Source organism: Bufo gargarizans, chromosome 2 (genome assembly GCF_014858855.1).
Source record: "Bufo gargarizans isolate SCDJY-AF-19 chromosome 2, ASM1485885v1, whole genome shotgun sequence".
In the NCBI taxonomy this organism is placed as follows: domain Eukaryota; kingdom Metazoa; phylum Chordata; class Amphibia; order Anura; family Bufonidae; genus Bufo; species Bufo gargarizans.
In genome coordinates this window covers 194,952,406-194,973,147 of record NC_058081.1, presented here as the reverse complement: position 1 = coordinate 194,973,147, position 20,742 = coordinate 194,952,406, and the positions used below count along the sequence as shown (strand labels likewise).

At 46.0% G+C, this 20,742-nt stretch overlaps 2 protein-coding genes across 4 annotated transcripts in view; one reads left to right on the top strand and one right to left on the bottom strand.

The window, feature by feature from the left end:
* The window catches only part of HMG20A (high mobility group 20A), a 29,897-nt gene extending 20,836 nt beyond the window's left edge, over nucleotides 1–9,061 (bottom strand). The window contains exons 1-3 of one of the 2 annotated variants that reach the window (XM_044279851.1): nucleotides 8,922–9,061; nucleotides 5,067–5,106; nucleotides 3,930–4,012 (exon numbers count right to left, since the gene is read on the bottom strand). In XM_044279851.1, coding sequence (XP_044135786.1) covers nucleotides 3,930–4,012 — 83 coding nt within the window. In that variant the 5' untranslated portion in view covers nucleotides 5,067–5,106; nucleotides 8,922–9,061. The remainder of the gene's footprint in view (nucleotides 1–3,929; nucleotides 4,013–5,066; nucleotides 5,107–8,921) is intronic. The other variant, XM_044279850.1, reaches the window with a different exon arrangement.
* A 116-nt stretch (nucleotides 9,062–9,177) lies between these two features.
* The window catches only part of PEAK1 (pseudopodium enriched atypical kinase 1), a 64,335-nt gene continuing 52,770 nt past the window's right edge, over nucleotides 9,178–20,742 (top strand). The window contains exon 1 of one of the 2 annotated variants that reach the window (XM_044279847.1): nucleotides 9,178–9,271. The gene's annotated coding sequence lies outside the window, so the exon portion shown is untranslated. Of the gene's footprint in view, nucleotides 9,272–9,305; nucleotides 9,416–20,742 lie in introns of those variants that run through there. The other variant, XM_044279848.1, reaches the window with a different exon arrangement.

Here is a 20,742-nt window from a genome sequence, read left to right as displayed (position 1 = left end):
AGCAGGCGCTAAGCCAGCACCATATAAATCGGTAGGTTATACCAGGTACAGAAAACCGTACTACTGCCCACCAGGAGTGAGGAAACCCATCATCTGCAGCATGGTTTGGTATGGGCATTTGACCAGCACCATAAGGAATAAGTATCCATCAGCCCTCATCTCAGGAACACCATACATACCATGCTTGGTGGAGCTAGCACACAGTGATGGCAGAACAGGAGCACAGTGCCAACTGCGGGAGAAGGAAAAGTAGACAAGCACAGCAACAATGAGCGAGAACGTTCCACCCCCAAAAAGGAGAAATGTTTTGTAGAAACTACACTAAAAGCTAGGGCCTATACTCCATAAGGAGGAAGGGTGTGTGGCAAGAATCCCCTGTGCCGTGCCCACTGACAATGCATCCTGTAGCCAGAACACAGTAACTGCCGCCATTTGGAGTAGGAAGGAATGCAAACACTCTCCCCGGGAAGGGGGATCACACAGTAGCCCAAAAATCTACAGCCATCCCAAGACTGCCTCATAGGGGAGGCCATACCAGCACCCATGGCCTGACCAGAGGACATCCTCCACCTGAAAAATGAGGTCAAACAGCAGTAGCCACCAGGGGCGTAGCTAAAGGATCACGGGCCCTGCTGCAAGAGTTCAGTGCTTTATGGCCAGGGAAGCACATTGCCTTCATGCTGCCTAAGGCAAACATTGAAACGGCACCCCCCTGTCCAAATTCTTGACATTACCCCTTTTCCTCCAGCCAGAGGTGTAACTTGAACAGCATGCACTTTCTATAATACTGGTGTCTTAGGTGGCACAAGGGTCTATCGGCCCCCTCAGGCTCCTGGGCCCGGTAGTGACTGCTACCTCTGCACCCCCTATAGCTACACCCCTGGTAGCCACCATGAACTGGTGCTAGTGTATACTCCACCTCAGAAGGAAGATAACTGGCAGGAGTGTGGAGGCTGAGCGTGCCAAGAAGCAGCAACAAAATGAGAATGCTTTACATAGGAACTCAAGGCACGAGGAAAGGTATGTTCTGGGTCAACACCCTGGGAAGACAGGTCACCACGCAGGCGCCCGACACCAATCCGTACAATGACTACCTGAGGAAGGGGATACTGTGAAAGTAGTCAAAGTATCCAGTGGTAGTGCCAAGATACCACGTAAAATGGGGGATAAGGAGATTGTAGGAACCGTGAGCAGCAAATAGACCACCCCTGTAACGGGATGCAATGCGACAAGAGAGAAGTGAGAGTAGTCGCGGTAGTCAATGTGCAAGCAATCACTCCACTTAAAAAAGACGGATAATGCGATAGAGCGGAAGCTTCCAGAGGTAGGGGAATTACTCCACCTATAATAAGAGGGGGACCCCCCGACATGATGTACAGTATCCACTGGTAGTGCCGGTACTACTGGTTGTGCAACTAATTCGCTGATGGAAGGAGGGTAATGCTACAGGAACTACAGTAAGCGGTTGTACTGTCCTGCTCCACCTATAGAAGGGGGAAACCAACAGGACAGATGATATCCAGTATTAGTGCAATTACTCCGCCTACGAAGAGGGTTATGCGACAAAACATATGGTATCAGGTGGAAGTGCAATTACTCCGCCTAAGGAAGGAGGGTAATTGCGAAAGTCTGAAAAGGATCCAGTGGTAGTGCAAATACTTCCATGGAATAAGGATAATGCTACAGACTGTACAGCACCCCATGGAAGACCAAATACACCCACTATGGAAGGGGGCAATGCTACTGGAAATATAGGATCCCGTGGTATTGCTAATACTCCGCCTATGAAAACGAGAGTATTGTTACAGGCTGTACAGTATCCAGTGGTGATGTAAACACTCCTCCTATGGAAAGATGGCAATGCTACCAGATGTATAGGATCCCATGGGGCGTGCAAATACCCTGCCTATGAAAAGAGAGTAATCATACAGAATGAATAGGATCCAGTGGTAAGTGCAAATACTCCGCCTATGTAAGAAGGGTAATGTTACAGGCTGTACAGTATCCAGTGGAAGTGGAGTTACTCCACCCATGAAAGGAGGGTAATGCTACAGGCTGTACCGTATACAGGGCTAGTGCAAGAACTCCACCTCTGGAAGGAGGGTAATGCCACAGGATGAAAGTATTCAATGGAATTCCAATTAATCCACCTATGACAGGAGGCAATGCTACAGGACGGACATGGTCCAGTGGTAAATGCCCGTATACTCGGAGGTATGCGACCGCTGTGAATGCACCGCAGGGCCTGGAGGACGGTGAATCATGGGCTACAGGAACAGGGCCAAGGTTCTGAGGAAAAAAACTATTTTCCCGTGTTCATGAGAGAACACAGGAGAAGGGGATCCAGCAGGGAAGATTAACCCCCTAGAACCCAGTAAAATGAGGGGGGGGGGGGCTCAGGCAAAGGGTGGCCAGCAGGGAAGGGTAGGTAATATCCTTACCTAGACGTTTTTCTGCCCATCCTGATTCCAGCAGTGTCACATTCCTAAAATTTGCTGCCCCTTGGGGAGGACGGCTACACTGGTAACAGGGGACGGACGGACGGGACTTCTAGAAGTAGGTGACAAGGTGGCATTCTTGCTGGCAGGTGACAGTGGATTTGAGATCCACTGTTCCTCTGTCTTTTAGAGGTGGGAACGAGCAGCAGGCTTGAGGACCCACTGGTCTTCCCCCCTCAAGTGTGGAGAAAACAGGTGGTTAGAGCCCACCTGTAGTCCGGAACTGAAAAAAAAAAAAATCTAAGAATTGCTTTGGCAGAGCAGCAGGAAAACATGTCTGCCTCCTATGGACTCTAAGCTACAAAAACTGATTAGCTCAGGCTCTGCAGGAGAGGAGTGGCAGCAGCTATACCCATGGCCTTCTGTGTCCCCCAATGATACGAGCAAGAAATTAATTTTCTTTTCATCACCATACTGTGACCCCCATAACTTTTTTTTTTATATTTACCCCTACAGAGCGGTGTGAGGGCTCATTTTCTGAGAGGCAATCTGCAGTTTGTATTGATATCATTTTGGACTGTGTATGACTTTTTGATTACTTTTAATACAATTTTTTGGGGTAGCAGATGTGACGAAAACCTGGCGAATCTGCCATTTGGATTTTTTTTTCCCCCCGTTAAGGCGTTCACTGTACGGGATAAATATGTTTAGATTTTATTCGTTTGGGCCTCCATAAGAATTGTAATAGCATGTGGCTACTCAGAGACCCAGTATATAGCAGGCATTGAACAAATCCCTTGATCTCCACCCAGGAGGAGAAGGAAGGTTAAATGTCTGCAATCGGGGTTTAGCTAATCACAGACATTAAGCTCAGGTGTCTGCTATCTAAAACAGCAGAAACCCGGTGGCTATAATCTAGTAGTATTTCACGAAGAATGCGCCGAGATGCAGAAAAATACTTATTCATACACAGCTATAATAGTTGCTGTCCGCAAGGACCACCCAGCAAGCAATGCCAGATCAGTTCAGTTGATTGTTCTGTTAATCTGGATTATGACTCATTTTTGTTTCAGTCCTGTTTACTGGAATATCCAGATCATCGCACGGCAAACTATTGCAATAACAAGCTTATACATAAATGAGAATTTCCTCAGAATTGATTAAATGTAGTAATTTATTTAGATTTGATAAAACATTTAATATGTAAAATTAAGGGTACATATTCCAGACAGGGGATAAATGGCGCAGATTTGCGATTTACACATTCTTATCCAGGTCAGTTTATGCTGCAGATTTTCATTGTGGATTTCACCTTAGTCATGCATAAGGTAAAAACCACAAATTGCAGTGGAAATTCCACTGCAGAAATAAATCAAAATCCAACCTGTGTGGCTGTACTCTTAATATATTCCATAATAACAAAAAGAACTAAAAAAAAAAAAACATAAACAACAACAAAAACAAAAAACACACAATCGATAAAGTACTTACTCTGAGAATGGCGGGTCTACATTTTCTCTGGCTTCCTCAATCTCCACACTGGATGGTGGAACAGCGGAAGCAGCGCCTTCCATCTAGGAACGATAAAAAGTTACAAAGAGGTAAGCTCTACAGCATCTTGGACTGAGGAGCATCCTCCCCTCTACCTAGCCAGAAACACATATCTTACATAAGAACACAGACGTGTGAGCTCGTCCGTTTCAATAACCTTATTCTGGGTTACTTAGCATGGCTGGTGTCCTGGAAAATGGGAATACAAGCACCTCTCTACAGTAGATGCTAGACAAAATATGTTGAACACTGCACAATCCTAGATAGGGTGGGTCACAATTTTTATTTTTTAAGACAAGTGTTTAAATGGCTCGTTCCCATCCCCACCCTTATTCTAAACCTGGCGTGAGCGGGAAAAAGTCACAGATTGCAACAGATATATACAAAAAAAAATAAAAAATATATAACCCCTATAACCTTACAGATCAAACCGAGAATAAAAAATCTACAACCATCATTCAGTCATTTCCTACAGGGTGCAGTTGGGCGCTGCAGCTGCACTATACCACATGCAGGAAGCAGAACAATTAGAGGTGAAACTCAAAAGGATGCACAATGACCCCGGAACATGTGTTCCAAAAGAACAGTCTCATGGATGGTAGGGTATCAAGTATCCAACGGACTAGGGCAGGGGGTCATTTATAAAACTGGTGTAAAGTAGAACTGACCGAACTTGCCCTTTCATTTTTCAGAACTCCTTTGGAAAACGAAAGGTGGAATCTGATTGGTTACTATGGGCAACTAAGCTAGTTCTATTTTACACCAGTTTGATAAATGACCCCACAAGTATACATTTTTAGTTTCCCATGAACTACAACCCATCACAGTGGACACCTCGAGAAAAACTCAGAAGAAATTGAACTGTTTGCCCGATCCTTGATGATTAGCCGATTCCAGGGGTTTATGGGGTCTTTACAGGGCAGCAGCAGACTTCATTTTCCCCATGTCACATTACTATGCGCCCACTACACTCGATGTAATGTGGCGTATACAAGTACAAACCAGTACAGGAGGCGTGCCCGATAACAATGACCATTTCTTGGAGCTCTGATCTACTCTCCAACTCTAAGCACTTACCTTCTGCAAATCCACCAATTGTTGCTCCTTTCCACCCAACCTGAGATATAAAGAAGGGATGTAATGTTAGTCAATGCCCACACAGATCTGTTTAGCTGACAAGTTTCTTCTGCTTAGACATAATCCATGGCGTAGTGTCCATACGAGCCTCTATTGCTGTTCCAGCATTCTCCTTTCTGTCATTGATGGGTCACACTAGAGCTGGGCGGAAATACGTTACTCCCCGTCCCTGTACAGACCTCTGTTTCGTCATCAGCAAAACCTGAGGGCCTGGTACAGGATCAAGCCTTCAACCAAAGGAGTCCAACGAGTAACCATGCCTATGTTACCTTACAGCTTGGGCCGCGTTCACATTCTGTGTCTTACCCTGGGTTCACACCTGAGCGTTTCTGAGACGTGCGTTTTACGCGCGTATTTGTCGCGCGTTTTTATGCACGTTCTTTTTTTAGTAAACGCGCGTTTGCAGTGTTGTCCAATGAGTCTATGGCCAAAACGCGCGACAAACGCCCCAAAAAAAGCTCAAGAACTTGTTTATGCGTCGGGCGTTTTACAGCGCGTTCAAACGCGAAAACGCTCAAGTGTGAACCAGGGCCATAGGGATGCATTAGTTTTCACGTGTTGAGCGTTTTACTGCGCGTTTGAACGCGCTGTAAAACGGTCAGGTGTGAACTTAGGGTCAGGGTCTGTTAGGGGATTTGGAGAAAGGAGTGGGGGGTCCAGCTACCAGCACCCATGCTGAACAGCATTTTTAAAGGAGAACAGCTGAGCAGCAGGGGTGCCCGGGGTCTGGAATAACCCTTTAAGGATGGTTTCGACCAGTCATATCATACTAAAGACATAAGAATACAGATTCCCTCAATAGTTCATTTTTACCGATCAGTGCCTACCACTAAAAGTGCTGCCACCCTGATATACATAAACGCTTGCCATGCTCTGTTCAGAAGCACTTTGTCTCGCCCAGCTTCTTCTCTAGTACACTCAGTCAGTGCAGACAGGGCAATACCACAAGATTGACCAAATCACACTTAGGCCTCATGCAGATGACCGTTGTGTGTTGTGCAGTCCGCAATTTGCGGAACAACGTGGACAGCCATTAATATAACTGCCTATTCTTGTCCGCAAAAAACAGACAAGAATAGGACAGGTTATATATTTTTTTGCGGACCACGGAATGGAGCAACGGATGCGGACAGCACAGAGTGCAGTCCGCATCTTTTGTGGCCCCGTTGAAGTGAATGGGTCCACATTCGAGCCGCAAATACTGCGGCTCGGTGCGGACCAAAACGACGGTCGTGTGCATGAGGCCTTAGGCTGCCTTACTGGAATATGTAGGTAGGAGAAAAGTGGCGCAGTAACCATTATTTCCCTGCTGTTTATCAAAGGCCAGTTTCACACACGGGTGTTAGATCGGGAAACACGCTCCATGTGATGGCTGCATTTCCCGGACAGAAACATTGTTCCTCTGAGCCGACGAGTTCCTGCCAGACCACAGGTCTTATGGTACTGTAGTCACGTAATGCCGGGATTACAGTACAGCAGACCCGCAGCCGGCAGGAACCCACAGCATTATAAATCATCATGATGCTGCGAGTTCAGCTCAGAAGAGCAACCATCACAGTATTTTTCCAGGACCGCTCATGTGAAACTGGCCTAAGCGTAGGTTCACACTTACTAACTTTGCTGCTGGAAACGTCTTTGGTATTGCATTATTTTGCAGAATTACCTGCAGAAAATAGCCAAATGTGTAAAATAAAAAACTAGTATAAAAAACCCACACTATGTTCGCGTACCCTGGTTTGTTTTGTTGTGGATCTTGACTTCTCCTTGAATTCGGTGTGGAAAAAAATAAAAAAATAAATCTGTGGCCCTTTAGGAACAGACAGGATATGGATTTAAAAACCTGCACCACGGGTCAGTTTCTGCTGCTGATTTTTTTCCCCTGTGTGTGATTCAGGCTACTTTCACACTAGCGTTCGATCGGATCCGTTCTGAACGGATCCGCTCATATTAATGCAGACGGAGGCTCCGTTCAGAACGGATCCGTCTGCATTATATTGGCAAAAAAAAGCTAAGTGTGAAATTAGCCTGAGCGGATCCGTCCAGACTTTTACATTGAAAGTCAATGGGGGACGGATCCGCTTGAAGATTGAGCCATATTGTGGCATCTTCAAACGGATCCGTCCCCATTGACTTACATTGTAAGTCTGGACGGATCCGCACGGCCAGGCGGACAACCGAACGCTGCAAGCAGCGTTCAGGTGTCCGCCTGCTGAGCGGAGCGGAGGCTGAACGCCGCCAGACTGATGCAGTCTGAGCGGATCCGCCTCCATTCAGACTGCATCGGGGCTGGACAGAAGCGTTCGGGTCTGCTCGTGAGCCCCTTCAAATGGAGCTCACGAGCGGACAGCCGAACGCTAGTGTGAAAGTAGCCTCAGAACTGCTTAAAACTCATCCACTTTGCTGGTACTGCACAACACTCAGCGAGGGCAAATCTGCAGGATTTCAGTCACACGTGGAGATTGACCCCGCTCATCTGAAGCTAGGCTCTCCGGGAAACGTGCTCCATGTAGCGCCAGGTCACGGCCTCAATGCTGCTCCTGTAATGTGATCTCACAACATTAGAATGGTTTGTGAATTCCACTCTCACCATGGGTCTACTGAACTGTAGTCATTACAAAGTGTGACAACAGTTCAGTAGATCGGCAGAGACTGGAATTCACATCACAAATCGTTATAATGTTGCAAGATCACAGGAGGGGCGTTCAGACCGGGAAATAGCATTAACACGCACAGCATGTTTCCTGGAGCGAACACACTTGCTTGAAACTAGCCTGAGGGTATGTTTATGGCAGATTCTGTGGCAGATACTCAAGGCTGGCTCTCAGATTTACCCCTATTCAATGCTACTAATCTGTCAATTGTTCCTTTGTACGGTGCAGATTTCAGATCACGTGTCACGAGACCTACGGCACAGACAGGGCCGGCGCCACCTGTAAGGCGACTTAGGCAGCCGCCTAGGGCGCAATTTAGCAGCACAGATTCCTAAAAAGAAACAAGGGGAGGTGGAATACACATTTTTACAGCAGATTACGATGCGGATCATAGCCCTGGCGGCTCGATACTGGTGTGACAATTAGCCTTGAGCGAATTTCAGGTTATGAAATCCGTTCACGCTTCGTTTACTGGTAAAAGGTGAATTGTGTTATCGATTCCGTTACCACGGACCATAACGCAATTCTATAACTGAATGCCTTTAGAGGCATTCAGTCATAATAGTCCTCTCCTGCATAACAGAAGCCGGACGGACCAGTTTTGCAGCCCGTAGACTTCTATTATGACGGAATGAATAACAGAATGCCTCTAAAGGCAGAAAATTGCGTTATAGTCCGTTGTAACGGAATCCATAACACAATTCACCTTTTACCAGTAAACAAAGTGTGAACGGATTTCATAACCGGAAATTCGCTCATCTCTAGTTACAATACAAACAAACACATATATAAAAAATGTCAGATTTCTCACAAGGCCTGTGGTGGTCAACCGACCATATTACCTTACATCTCATCCCAGGACAAGGTGCAGTCTGGGCATTAATGCTTTAGATCCTTAAAGGGGTTGTCCAGAATAATTAATAATGTGCATAATAAGAAATATACCGGTTTATACACACACATATAGTCCTAGACAACAGGAGGAGCCTATGGTGAGTCTATATACAAAGAGCTGGGAGTACAACCACTTCCGGCCCAGTGTATGTTAGGTCTCTGGAGAGTCCATTGTACCGAGCGCACTGACACGTACACACAGGTCTCACGGAGAGAATACACAGTACATGACAACATATAAGCGTTTTACCAGCTGCTCCGCTTCTCTAGCCGCACCGGCTCCTTGGCAACCAGCGAACACGTAAAGGAGCACGTCGTGCGTAATAAAGATGTCTGCCCTGCTCCGAGTCCGTATCACTCCACCACTGTTAGCAGCCGTAAAGCGCGCCGTTACAGCAAAACAATGCTGCGCTCAGCCGCAGCCACATGCTTGAGCTCTCATTGGCTGAAAAGGACCTCCAGCCTCTCTTTGGATGGGAAGGTGAGCACGGCTGTGATTGGTGGACGGCGGGGAATGTTCAGTCGGAGGCGATGACGTAGCCCCGTCTGGATGGGCGTGGTAAGGGTTCTATGTACAGGAATGACTGGACGTGACGTCAGGTAGGTGATTCGTCACCGTTGTTACCACAGGTTCATTTGCATAAAATGTGCACACCTGATTTAGTGAATGAACGTGACGAGAGAGTGGTGTAGTGGGGATCAGGTGAAGGATCCGGAGTGGCAGTGTGGAGCCCAGAGGAGCCGGTGAGTGAAGGGGGAGTGGCAGGCACGTCTGCCTTCTGTTCTCCCATAGCCACCATTCACATGCACCACCCATCACCGGGCATATGTGACCTGGCACTGCCACCCCTTCTGCTCTATGTGTGTGACAGCATGGCATGGGGATCCATTGTTGTCTCTCCCTCCAGTCCCCTTGCCAGCAAATGTAGATGCAGTGCCATAAGAATGCTACACCATGGGTGATCAGATGTGTGCCTGGTAGCCCTGTCTCTAGGCTGCTTTCACAGTCAGTGTTTGATCAGTGATTGATCAGTGTTTGGGAGCCATAGGCTTTCTCCTGTTCTGTGTTTCTGACAATCACTGACTAGGTAAAAGCAGCCTTCCACTTGGCGAATTTCCTTATCATCAAGGTGAACACAATAGCTCCAGAAGATAAATGGTTAATCATGAATCTGACATTACCTAGACCTTAGATATTTGTACCCGTGTCCCCCATCACATTTGGCCCATTTGTTTGCCGTGTATACTGTACCTAGAGGTTCTGGCTCCAGATGTCTAGGGGAGCCTGCCTGGCCCACAAGATGTCTCCTCTTAGGGAAAGGCAGGTTAGATTCAATCTGGTCTTCAGCTCCCAGGAGATAAGCAGACTGAGAGTTGTCTGGTAGCCGCTTATCTCCTTCCTGTATGAAATCATTGCTATCTCTTTCATTAAAGGGGTTCTCCAGGAATAATTTATTTTTATTTTAGTTTTTGCAAGTGCCCCTTACCTGCTCCGCTCCTCCACATTGCCTCCCGCATGTCCATGTTTTGGTCCCCGTACGGTGTTTACAGGGTCACATGCCTCTCTATACAGACCCCCAGGTTATAATGATCTGCGTGGTGGGGGAGGTGATCACGTGTCTCATCTTTGGTACATCTACAAACCTCACATGATTTTGTCTATATTCACAGTTAACCGTTTGCAGACTGCCTGTATTCCGGCTGTTAAACGTTATGTGGATAGGGGGATAACTATTAGATCGGTGGGGATGCTACTGCTGGGTCCTCCATTGATCATGACAATGGGTACCTCATACCCCGAAATGAACGGAGCAGCAGGTTGGGCATTTAAACTGCCACTCCATTCATTGCTATAGGACAGTGATGGCTAACCTTGGCACTCCAGCTGTGGTGAAACTACGACTCCCAGTATGCTCCATTTATTTCTATAGAGTTCTGAGAGCAGCCAAGCAAGTGGGGCATCTTGGGAGTTGTAGTTTTACCACAGCTGGAGTGCCAAGGTTAGCCATCACTGCTATAGGAGTTCTGGAGATAGCTGAGCGCTGTACTTGGTTGTCTCCAGAACTCCCTTAGGGCTCATGCACACAGCCTTAACCGTTCTTGTGAGCCGCAAAACACGGATACCGTCTGTGTGCATTCTGCATTTTATGGAATGTCCTGCCCTCTATAGAACTGTCCCACAAAACGGACAAGAATAGGACACGTTCTATTTTGTTTTGTGGGGCTGCAGACAAGACTTACGGATGCAGATGGAACACTGTGTGCTGTCCACATCTTTTGTGGCCCCATTGACACGAATGGGTCTGCATCCAACCCACAAAAAAGTGGATCGGATGTGGAGAAAAAAAACACAATCCTTTAGAGATGAATGGAGCAATGCCGCTCCATTCATTTCGGGTGCTCTGAGGGGTAAGGGGTACCCGTTCCCTGTGATCAGTGGTGGTCCCAGCGGTAGGACCTCCACCGGTCTAATATTTATCCCCTATCCTGTCAACAGAAGATAATTTTTAACAACCGGAATACCCCTTTAAGGCTCCATTCACACGTCCGCCTCAGTTCCGCAAATTGCAGTACGGGTGCGGACCCGTTCATTCTCTATGGGGACGGAATGGATGCGGAGAGCACACTACGTGCTCTCTGCATCCACAATTCTGGAGCGCGCCCCCGATCTTCCAGTCCGCGGCTCCGGAAAAAAACATGTCCTATTATTGTCCGCAATTGCGGACAAGAATAGGCACTTCTATGGGGGTGCCAGCCGGGTGTATTGAGGAGCCGCAATGCACTACGGACATCTGAATGGAGCCTAAGTCTGCAATGACGTCCAGCAGACCATGAAGCTGCAGGTTCGGGGAGTGTGGAGAAGGCACCAGGAGGAGACTTCATTTTTTTTTTTACTTTCCCTGCTTTCCCCATCGCTGTATAAACACTGCTCAGTGAGCCCTATGTATACAGATCAGGAAGCCTCTTCCTGCTCTGGTCCTACTGATCACGTGATTGACAGCTTCTGGGTAACTGTACGAGCAATAGCAAAATAAAAATAAAAAATAAAATAGAAAACACCACAATTTCCTGGGGTCTAAAATATAAAAAATAAAGTTCCATATATATAAAAAAAAAAAAAAAAAGTTAGTTATTTAAATAACTGAATGGGAAAAACGTATGACTTTTAAAGCCGCAATCAAAAGAAAAAAAGAATTCCTGGTCAGGAAGGGGGGGGGAGGGGTGTTAATGGCGTGGTCTAGAACTGGTTGATGCAGTGTGCTGATGTTCTGACATGGCTGGGGGTTGAATATGAGACGTGAATGCACTTGTTGTGGGCAGAGTGGAGCTTTGGCCCGAGTACAAGAATGAGGGTTAGGCCTCTTGCACACGACCATATGCCTTCCGAGATATACCGTCCGTGAGAGGGCCATATGTCCCGGAGCTGCATTGATCGTGCACACAGGAGCGCACAGCATCATAGGTTACAAAGATGCTGTGCGTATCGGGCCACCCGTAGGGCTATTGTCCCGCACTCATAATAACATATGAGTGCCGGACAATAGCCCCATGGGTGGCCCGACGCCTACAGCATCATTTTAATCTATGATGCTGTGCGCTCCCTGGCGCACGATCAATGCTGCTCCGGGACATATGACCCGCTCACGGACGGTATATCTCGGAAGGCATACGGTTGTGGGCAAGAGACCCTTAAGGGATTTTCCAGGAGTACAATAATGATGACTTCTTCTCAGGATAGGTCACCAATACCTGATCTTTCATGCTGACTCCCAGTACTCCTGCCATTCAGCTGTTTGAAGAGGCCATGGCACTCGGGTGAGCACGGCAGCTTCATGTGCAGTGAATGAGCCTGGGCTGCAGTGCCAAGCACAGCCACTATACAATGTGCAGCACTGTGCTTGGTGTGCTGCGAGAAGGTCACATCTTCAAACAGCTGATTGGCGGGGTTACTGGAAGTCTGACCCCCACAACCAGAAATTCATGACTTATCCTGAGGATAGGTCCTCAATATTGTACTCCTGGAAAACTTTAAGAAATGTCCTTAATGGCCTTCCTTAAAGATTTCATACTATTTTGTTTCTGCAGATCACATGTAAGTTCTTTCCCTAGCTGATGGTGCTTCCTAATCTGGTATAAATCATTTGGATAAACACTGAAAGTTCACTTTGCTGTTCTGCTCTCTCAGTGTTTGAGATAGCAGCAGGGAGGGGGAGAAGGTTGTAAATGGCAGTGCAGAGTATGGAGAGGGGAGAACTTCCATGGAGAGTAGCTCACACATTCTCTGTTGATAGGAGGGAAGCATAAACAAGGCCGTTTGTAATAGGAGAAGAATCTTATAGACTTTGTACAAGCTTGGAGGGAAAGAGCAGCACCGATAGCAAACTTTGTAGGGGGAGGGTGAAATGGTATCATTCTCAGCATTAGTAATACTTCAGCATCCGATCCCTCATTGGCCGTAGAAGGAGAAATTAGTACATGGGTGAAGCTGTGCTGATGGAAGACAGCAGAATCCTGGACACATAGGACATTGGGAGGAACACGTTCACAGAGAAAAGTCTAAAACTAGAAGCAGATTACAAGTTGCACATCAGGGGCCTGAAAATGAGTGAAGGGATTTAGATAGCCGATTGAAATATTAGCAACTTTTTGAATTTATGGTAATAGCTAATAAATGTAACATTTTATTTCTCTATGTGCTTACAACCTGACTGTTCATATTTGAGCGTAATGTTAATTGATAATGAATGATCTAATAAATACCTTATTATGTTTGAGGAAACAAAGATTTGATAAAGACTTATAAGTAAGGAGTTGTAAGGATTGAGAGTGGGTGCAGAGTAAGGGTGCCTTCCTATATTTTTATAGTTCTTCCAGGGGTGAGGGGTTGCCTGCTAACATGACTGGCAGCCCAAGGGAGGGAATTGACCTGTGCCGCCAGTCATGTTAGCAGGCTACCCAACCTCCCCCAGAGCATCAGAAGTCTGGGCTCCAGAGGCTGCTAATGATGCAATAGCAGCCTCGGTCCGCTCAGCAGAACAATAGCAGTCTGGGTACAACACTGTGGCAGATCCATAGGACATACGAGGTGGCCAGCGAAAGGCGCTTCAGATACAGGCAATAAGAGATGGCCGGGGATGAGAGCTAATGCGCATGCACGGGAGACTATGCATGCTCGCTCTTGCTATACCGGGCAACAGAAAAGCCAGCTTTGTTTCCTTTCACAGTACAAGCATGGCCACCGCTGATGCATTGCTGTGGTGGCCATTTCCCCTAGAGACAAGAACAGGAGGCATTATGGTAACATAGATTCTATTAGTAAGTTACTTGTATCAGGTTATAACACAACATAAGTATCACTTTATGGGATGAGACAACCCCTTTAAAGGGATTCTGTCACCTCGTTTTAGCCTATAAGGTTGGTAAGGAGCCCACTGGGCTGTACTAACCGTTCTGGAGCCCAGCCATGCACCCTGTGAAGGAGCCCAGCACCGCCTGTATCCACGAATCTCCTACTTGCTCACAAAGTCAGATTGCTGTAATCTCGCGTTGCGCGAGCTTGCACATGCGCAGTGCCGGCATAGTGTTCCTTCCCTGTGCTGGCATCAGCCTCAGGGACGGAACTGCGATCTAGCCGTGCATGTCCGCATCTCTATAGGGTAAAAAGAGGTGACAGAAACCCTTTAAGCAGAGAAGCAATATAAGGCCAATTTCACACAAGCATATTCAGTCCGGGAAGCACGCTTTGTGTGGGAGCTGTACCTCCCGGTCTGAACACTGAACTATAGTTAAAACATCATAATGATTTATGGTGCTGTGAATTCCCGTCTCGTCTTGAGTCTACTGAACAGTATTTGCGGCTTGGATGCAGACTCATTCACTTCAATGGGGCTCCAAAAGATGCAGACAACACTCCGTGTGCTGTCTGCATCCGTTGCTCCGTTCCGTGGTCTTCCCAACAAATATAATCTGTCCTATTCTTGTCCGTTTTGCGGATAAGAATAGGCAGTTATATTAATGGTTGTCCGCGCCTTTCTGCAAATTTCGGAACACACACGGATGCCATACGTGTTTTGCGGATCAGCAATTTGCGGACCGCAAAACGCACAACGGTCGTGTGCATGTAGCCTAATGCTGTGACTACAATTCAGTAGCAGATGGGAATTCACAACATAATAAATCATTATGATGCTGCGAGTTCACTTCACAGGAGCAATGTTCAGTCTGGGAAATACAGCTCCCACACAGATCGTGTTTCCTGGACAGAATTCCTAAGGGCTCTATGCACACGAACGCATTTTCTTTCCATGTCCGTTCAGGTATTTTTTTTGTAGACCGTATGCAAAACATTTCAATGGGTCCGCAAAAAAAAAACTGAATTTACTCCATGTCCATTCCGCAGAAGAATAGAACATGTCCTATTATTGTCCGCATTACAGACAAGGATAGTGCTGCTCTTATATGGGCCAGCTGTTTCGTTCCGCAAAATACAGATGACGTCTGTGTGCATTCCGTATCTTTTGGGGTCGTGTGTATGAGCCCTAAGGAAAATTGTATGTTATATTCAAGGATAATGTTTTCCTTTTTCTTGCGATTTGTACTATGTAAGCCTGCTGTTATATTTTTGGGGGTTTTGATGCTAGAATTGCGCTGTGACATTGCAGAATTGTGATCTGACAAAATGTTGACGGTCTTGGGTGACTCCCCAGTTGTTAGGGAATTAAGGTGAAGGAGTGACAAGATGTGTAGACATCAGGACTGTCATGTTCCCGAGGAGAAGGTGTAGCCGTCTATATAAGAAGAAATGCAGTGCAACCGGCACTACGCCGCCCAATGCCTCACATTCCTTGTGGGCATGTTAGCTAATACTTGGGTTACATGTCAGTGGGCAGTTCACTTTATGAATATATTGCGGTATTTGGTTTACAGATTCTTTCCCCTTCAACATTCCGTTATCCTATGTTCTCCGCTTGATTTTTCCTTTTTGTTTCATACCCGATATTCTCAGTCTATCCCTTTCTTTCCCCTCTGCCCCCCTCCCAGTTCCTCCCTCAAGAAGTTTCCATTTCCATATCTAGAATTCTGGCCTTGCTTTTTGCAGACTAAGCTTTATGTCTCAGTAACCATTTCCCGCCCAGCATAAATACAGTTGCTTAGGTGCTAGCCATTGAGTATGGGAAAGAGACCTGCGAGGCTGCGACTGAGCAGGAGCTGACAGCAACTTAGATCACTATGATGCACTGAGTTCTGTCAGGGAAATGCAGGCAGAAAAACGGACCTCATTTCATGGCCCGCACGTGGAAATGCGAATACAGCCTAAAAATGTGATGATGCATTTTTGAAATGTCAACCAAAGGGCTCATACGGCTGTAAACCGACCAGAAGGAGTGGGTCAATAGAGTACAAAAAACACTTATAGTACCGAGGTAATCCAAAAATAACATAATTTTATTAGAAAATCACAACAAGACATGATTGACACAAGTCACAAACAGACATTTAACACAGTCACAATACATGAACGTATTAAAAACCAAGAGGACCGATGGTGGACTGCTGGTATATAGTAATAAAGTGCATGTGCAATAATCTTGATCGGTCATCAGTAAAACGGTGTATTACACCTAACCACTATGGATCCAAATTACATAATACAACCCATATGCATATATTGTACAACAGATACCAGAATTTGGGGGTGAAAATACACACCACAAAGGCTAACTGAGGCAATATGGTGACTAGAATTATAATAGGCACATAGAAAATACTGACCAACCAGCTTTAGTATACCACACTGTAACACCACCGGTCCGCTCCCCAACGCACGTTTCGTGTTTAGCTTTTTCAAGGGATACTGGCTGGTGTGGTAATGAGGATAATCTCTTAAATAGGTGGAGCTGCTATGTCATGTTTGCTGATAGGCTGACGTTAATCAACTCGCTTGTGTCATTGGCTGGCCTGTCATCCATTTGTTTTAGCTCACCTGGATCGTATCACATGGTGGGTGCTCGTTACATGGCGCCCGACACTCCGCCGCACTCGAAGCCCCACCCAGCCAGTTCGGAGGAGGAGAGTCACGCAATTACTGAGCGACGATTGTCATCCAGGAGCGGCGGGCGGCGCCCCAGCCCGGCGCTTGCGCAGACCGTCGGGCGCACCGCAACCACCATATTAGACGAGGGCATCTGGATCGGCCGCTGTTCCAATTATATACCACAGGATTTTACTGTCAATACTCAATACAATTAAAACCCAAGTTGGCATCTTGTATATATGTACAATGACACCAATAGGCATATTTCAAATCCAATTTCAGATGTGGATACAACACCCGCAGAGCATGAATAAAAACACATATAGACTATTGTTATGAAGAGAAGGTCACACATACGGCTGTAGTTTTGGTCCTCATTTTTTTTGCAGATCAGATGCGGAACAATTTATCTCAGTGGCACCATAAAACATGCGGACAGCACACCTGTGTGCCACCCGGATCTGTAAGTCCGTTACGCAGCCCCGCAGAAAAATAGAACATGTCCTATTCTTGTCCTAAATATAGGAGATTTGTAAAGCAATAAAAAAATAAAAAAAATAAAGGTGGCAGGCTCTATGCATTTGTCCTAAGGCTACCTAGACATGAGTTTGGGCTTCAGAACACAAATTCGGCACGTTTTTTCATGCGGATTTCTGTGCGTTTCCGCAGCAAATCCTGACCAAATTTTATCAATGCATTGAAAAGGGTGATGTCCGCACAAAGAACTGAAACGCTGCAGATTTCAAAATCTCCACAGCAGGTCAATTTCCACTCGGAAAACAAAAAAGCAAAGTACACCAGATTTCTCTAATCTCATTCACTTTGTAGGTACTGCATTTTTCTTCCCTATAATCCGCGCTGAAAAAACGTGCGCATTCTGCAATGTGTGCGGGTACCAAATGTGGCGTTTTTGGGTGCAACTTTCGTTGTAGAGATGCTGCAGATTTAGCACAGATTTTACTCTTTGATTTCAAAGATGAAAGTCTACAAACTTGGACCCCAAGTCAATTTCACTGCAGACTCATTCACTTTGCTGGTACTTTAAAATGATTCAGATTTTCTGCACACAATTCTACAGACATTAACGGAACAGCGTCTGACTGATCCCACTGACTATAATGGGATCCATCCGGTTTCCGCATCCGTATTTCCACATCCGTGTGTCCGTTCGTAGTCCTGTTAAAAAAAAAAAAAAAAAGTGTCCTTTTTGGGGACAAGGATAGGCGTTGTTACAGTGGATGTCACACAGATTTCATCTGTTTTTTTTTGCGGATAACACATTACACCGTGTGCTGCCTGCACCTGTATGTCCGTTCTGCAGCTCCTGCAAAAAAAAATAAAAAAAAATTAGAACATATCCTATTTTAACATAGGGCCGATTGTGCAGTACCGGAAAATGCGGGATGCACACGGCCGGTATCCATGTTTTGCGGATTGACAGTTTGCGGACCCCAGAACGGATAAGGTCGTGTGAATGGGAAGAGGAAATAACATTTTCTCCATCACCCAATGAACTCTCCATATTGAAGCTCGCTGGACCACCCCTGTGAGCATGAGGTGGAAAGTGGCATATTGAGAAGGGCACTTACATGAGGATTTTTTGTAGATTTAGGGACTTTTTGCAGTACTGTTGGGTAATACGTTTATAAGAAGACCAGACTGGTCGATGTCATAGTGTCTTGTGTGGTAATGAGTGACAGTGGAAATATTAGAAGGAAAGTAGTACGGTTGTGTCATGGAGGACTGGTATGTTAGGAGTTAATGTTCTTTGACATAATGCCTAAAATGGATAATGTTATTATTATGGGCACAGCCGTCAGGAAGGGGTTAGTCTAGCAGACTGTACTGTCACAATGGAAAGGGGTCGCCTGATTCTGGACATGGGCCCAGCTCTGATCCCACACAGGGACTGAGTCAGGATGCGTGAGAGAGCGGACAGCTGTTGTTGGCTATTCCCTTGTGTTTCTCATGGCATGCACAGTGAAGCGTGTTCATTATCAGTACACGGATAGCACATAGAAAGGGAATTTCCAAAAATAGTAACAAATTTAAAATGATAACTGGAGCATGGCACAGTCGATGGGTGTGTGTGTTCATGATAGCGACGCATACATGTGCGGAGTAAACGTAACATTATATAGGAGTGAGTCAGGTGTGGAGCATCGATGGATGGTGGACATTCGAGTTGTAAAACTAGTGGGTGAGGGACATTCAGGCCACAGGACAGACACAGTGGCAGCTGAGAAGTATGGGTAATCGAGTAGAAGCAGAGCAGGCAATAAAACGCGTTGTTTTACATTAAAAGTGCCCCCATAGATGGCAGGGAAGATGTGTCAAAAAACTGTCTTTGTCACTTCTAGCAACCAATCACGGCACAGCATGCATTTCTTATGGTGCTCTGAAAAAATGAAAGCTGCGCTGTGATTGGTTCCTGAGGCAGTTTTTGTCTCAGACCATTTCATAATTCTTTGGACCACAATGACAATTTGATTAAAGTATAAATGTATTTCCTTCTGCATTCATTATTCATTTCCTTCTGTACTGCTACACTTTATCTAACGCGGACCTCTAGAATGGCTGACTGAATCATGACTTCCTGTCTCAGGAATATAATTCTAGTCAGTCACTTCAGCTGACTGTTCGTTAACATTATTTTTTTAACAATCCAATTTACTGACCTTCAATGGAGTTCTCCCAGATTATGATATTGATGGGCTGTCCTCAGGATGGGTCATCAGTATCAAATTGGGGGGGGTCCGACTCCTGGGTTTCCTTGCAGTTTACCAAGCACAGCTCCGTCCATTGCATAGTGGCTGTGCTTGGTATTGCAGCCTAGACTCATTCACTTGACTGGAAATGAGCTGCTCCTAGGCCACGTGACCGATAAACGCAATGTTACTGGCCTAGGGAGAGGCCGCAGCGCTCACTGGACCCTCGCCAGTCTGATATTGATGACCTATCCTGAGAATAGATTATTAATATCAAAATCTCACAACTACTTTAAAGGGATTATCCCACAAATGTAAAACTCTTCTGGAGGAATTGCTTCCCTTTTTTGTGGGTGGGGAGTAGCTCATCAAGCACCTGCATCTCCCAGGATGCATTGCAATAAATTCTTGTTGACCCCTTTGTACCCTGCATAGAAAATAGTCTCTCGCATATGGACCTGGGGATACATATGGTTTGTAATGCCCCCACATCTTTTTTCGCCACTGTCTAGAGAGACCATTATGTGAATTTAGAAGTAGTATGTCTGGACCACTTCACTATAGGATCACTACACCAACACTTAGGCCCCTTTCACACGGGTGAGTTTTCCGCGCAGGTGCAATGCGTGGGGTGAACGCATTGCACCCGCACTGAATCCGGACCCATTCATTTCTATGGGGCTGTGCACATGAGCGGTGATTTTCACGCATCACTTGTGCGTTGCGTGAAAATTGCAGCATGCTCAATATTGTGCATTTTTTCATGCAACGCAGGCCCCATAGAAGTGAATGGGGCTGCGTGAAAATCGCAAGCAAGTGCGGATGCGGTGCGATTTATACGCATGGTTGCTAGGTGACGATCCGGATGGGGACCCGATCTTTATTATTTTCTTTATTAATATTATTATTCTTAATACAGAATGCTTAGTAAAATGTCCATTGAGGGGTTAAAAATAATAAACAAATTTAACTCCCCCCATCCACTTGGTCGCGTAGCGGATCTCCTCTTATTTCTTCAGGACCTGGCTAAAGGACCTTCGACGTCATTGCGCATATCACATGATCCATCACCATTCTGTATTAAGAATGCTATTATTTTCCCTTATGACCATGTTATAAGGGAAAATAATAAAATCTACACAACACTGATCCCAAACCCGAATTTCTGTGAAGAAGTCCGGGTTCGGGTCTCGGTACCAAACATGCCGATTTTCTCACGCGCGCGCAAAACACATTAAAACGCTTTTCACTCGCATGGAAAAATCGTGCATGTTCCCGCAACGCACCCGCATCTTTTCTTGCAACGCCTGTGTGAACCCAGCCTTAGA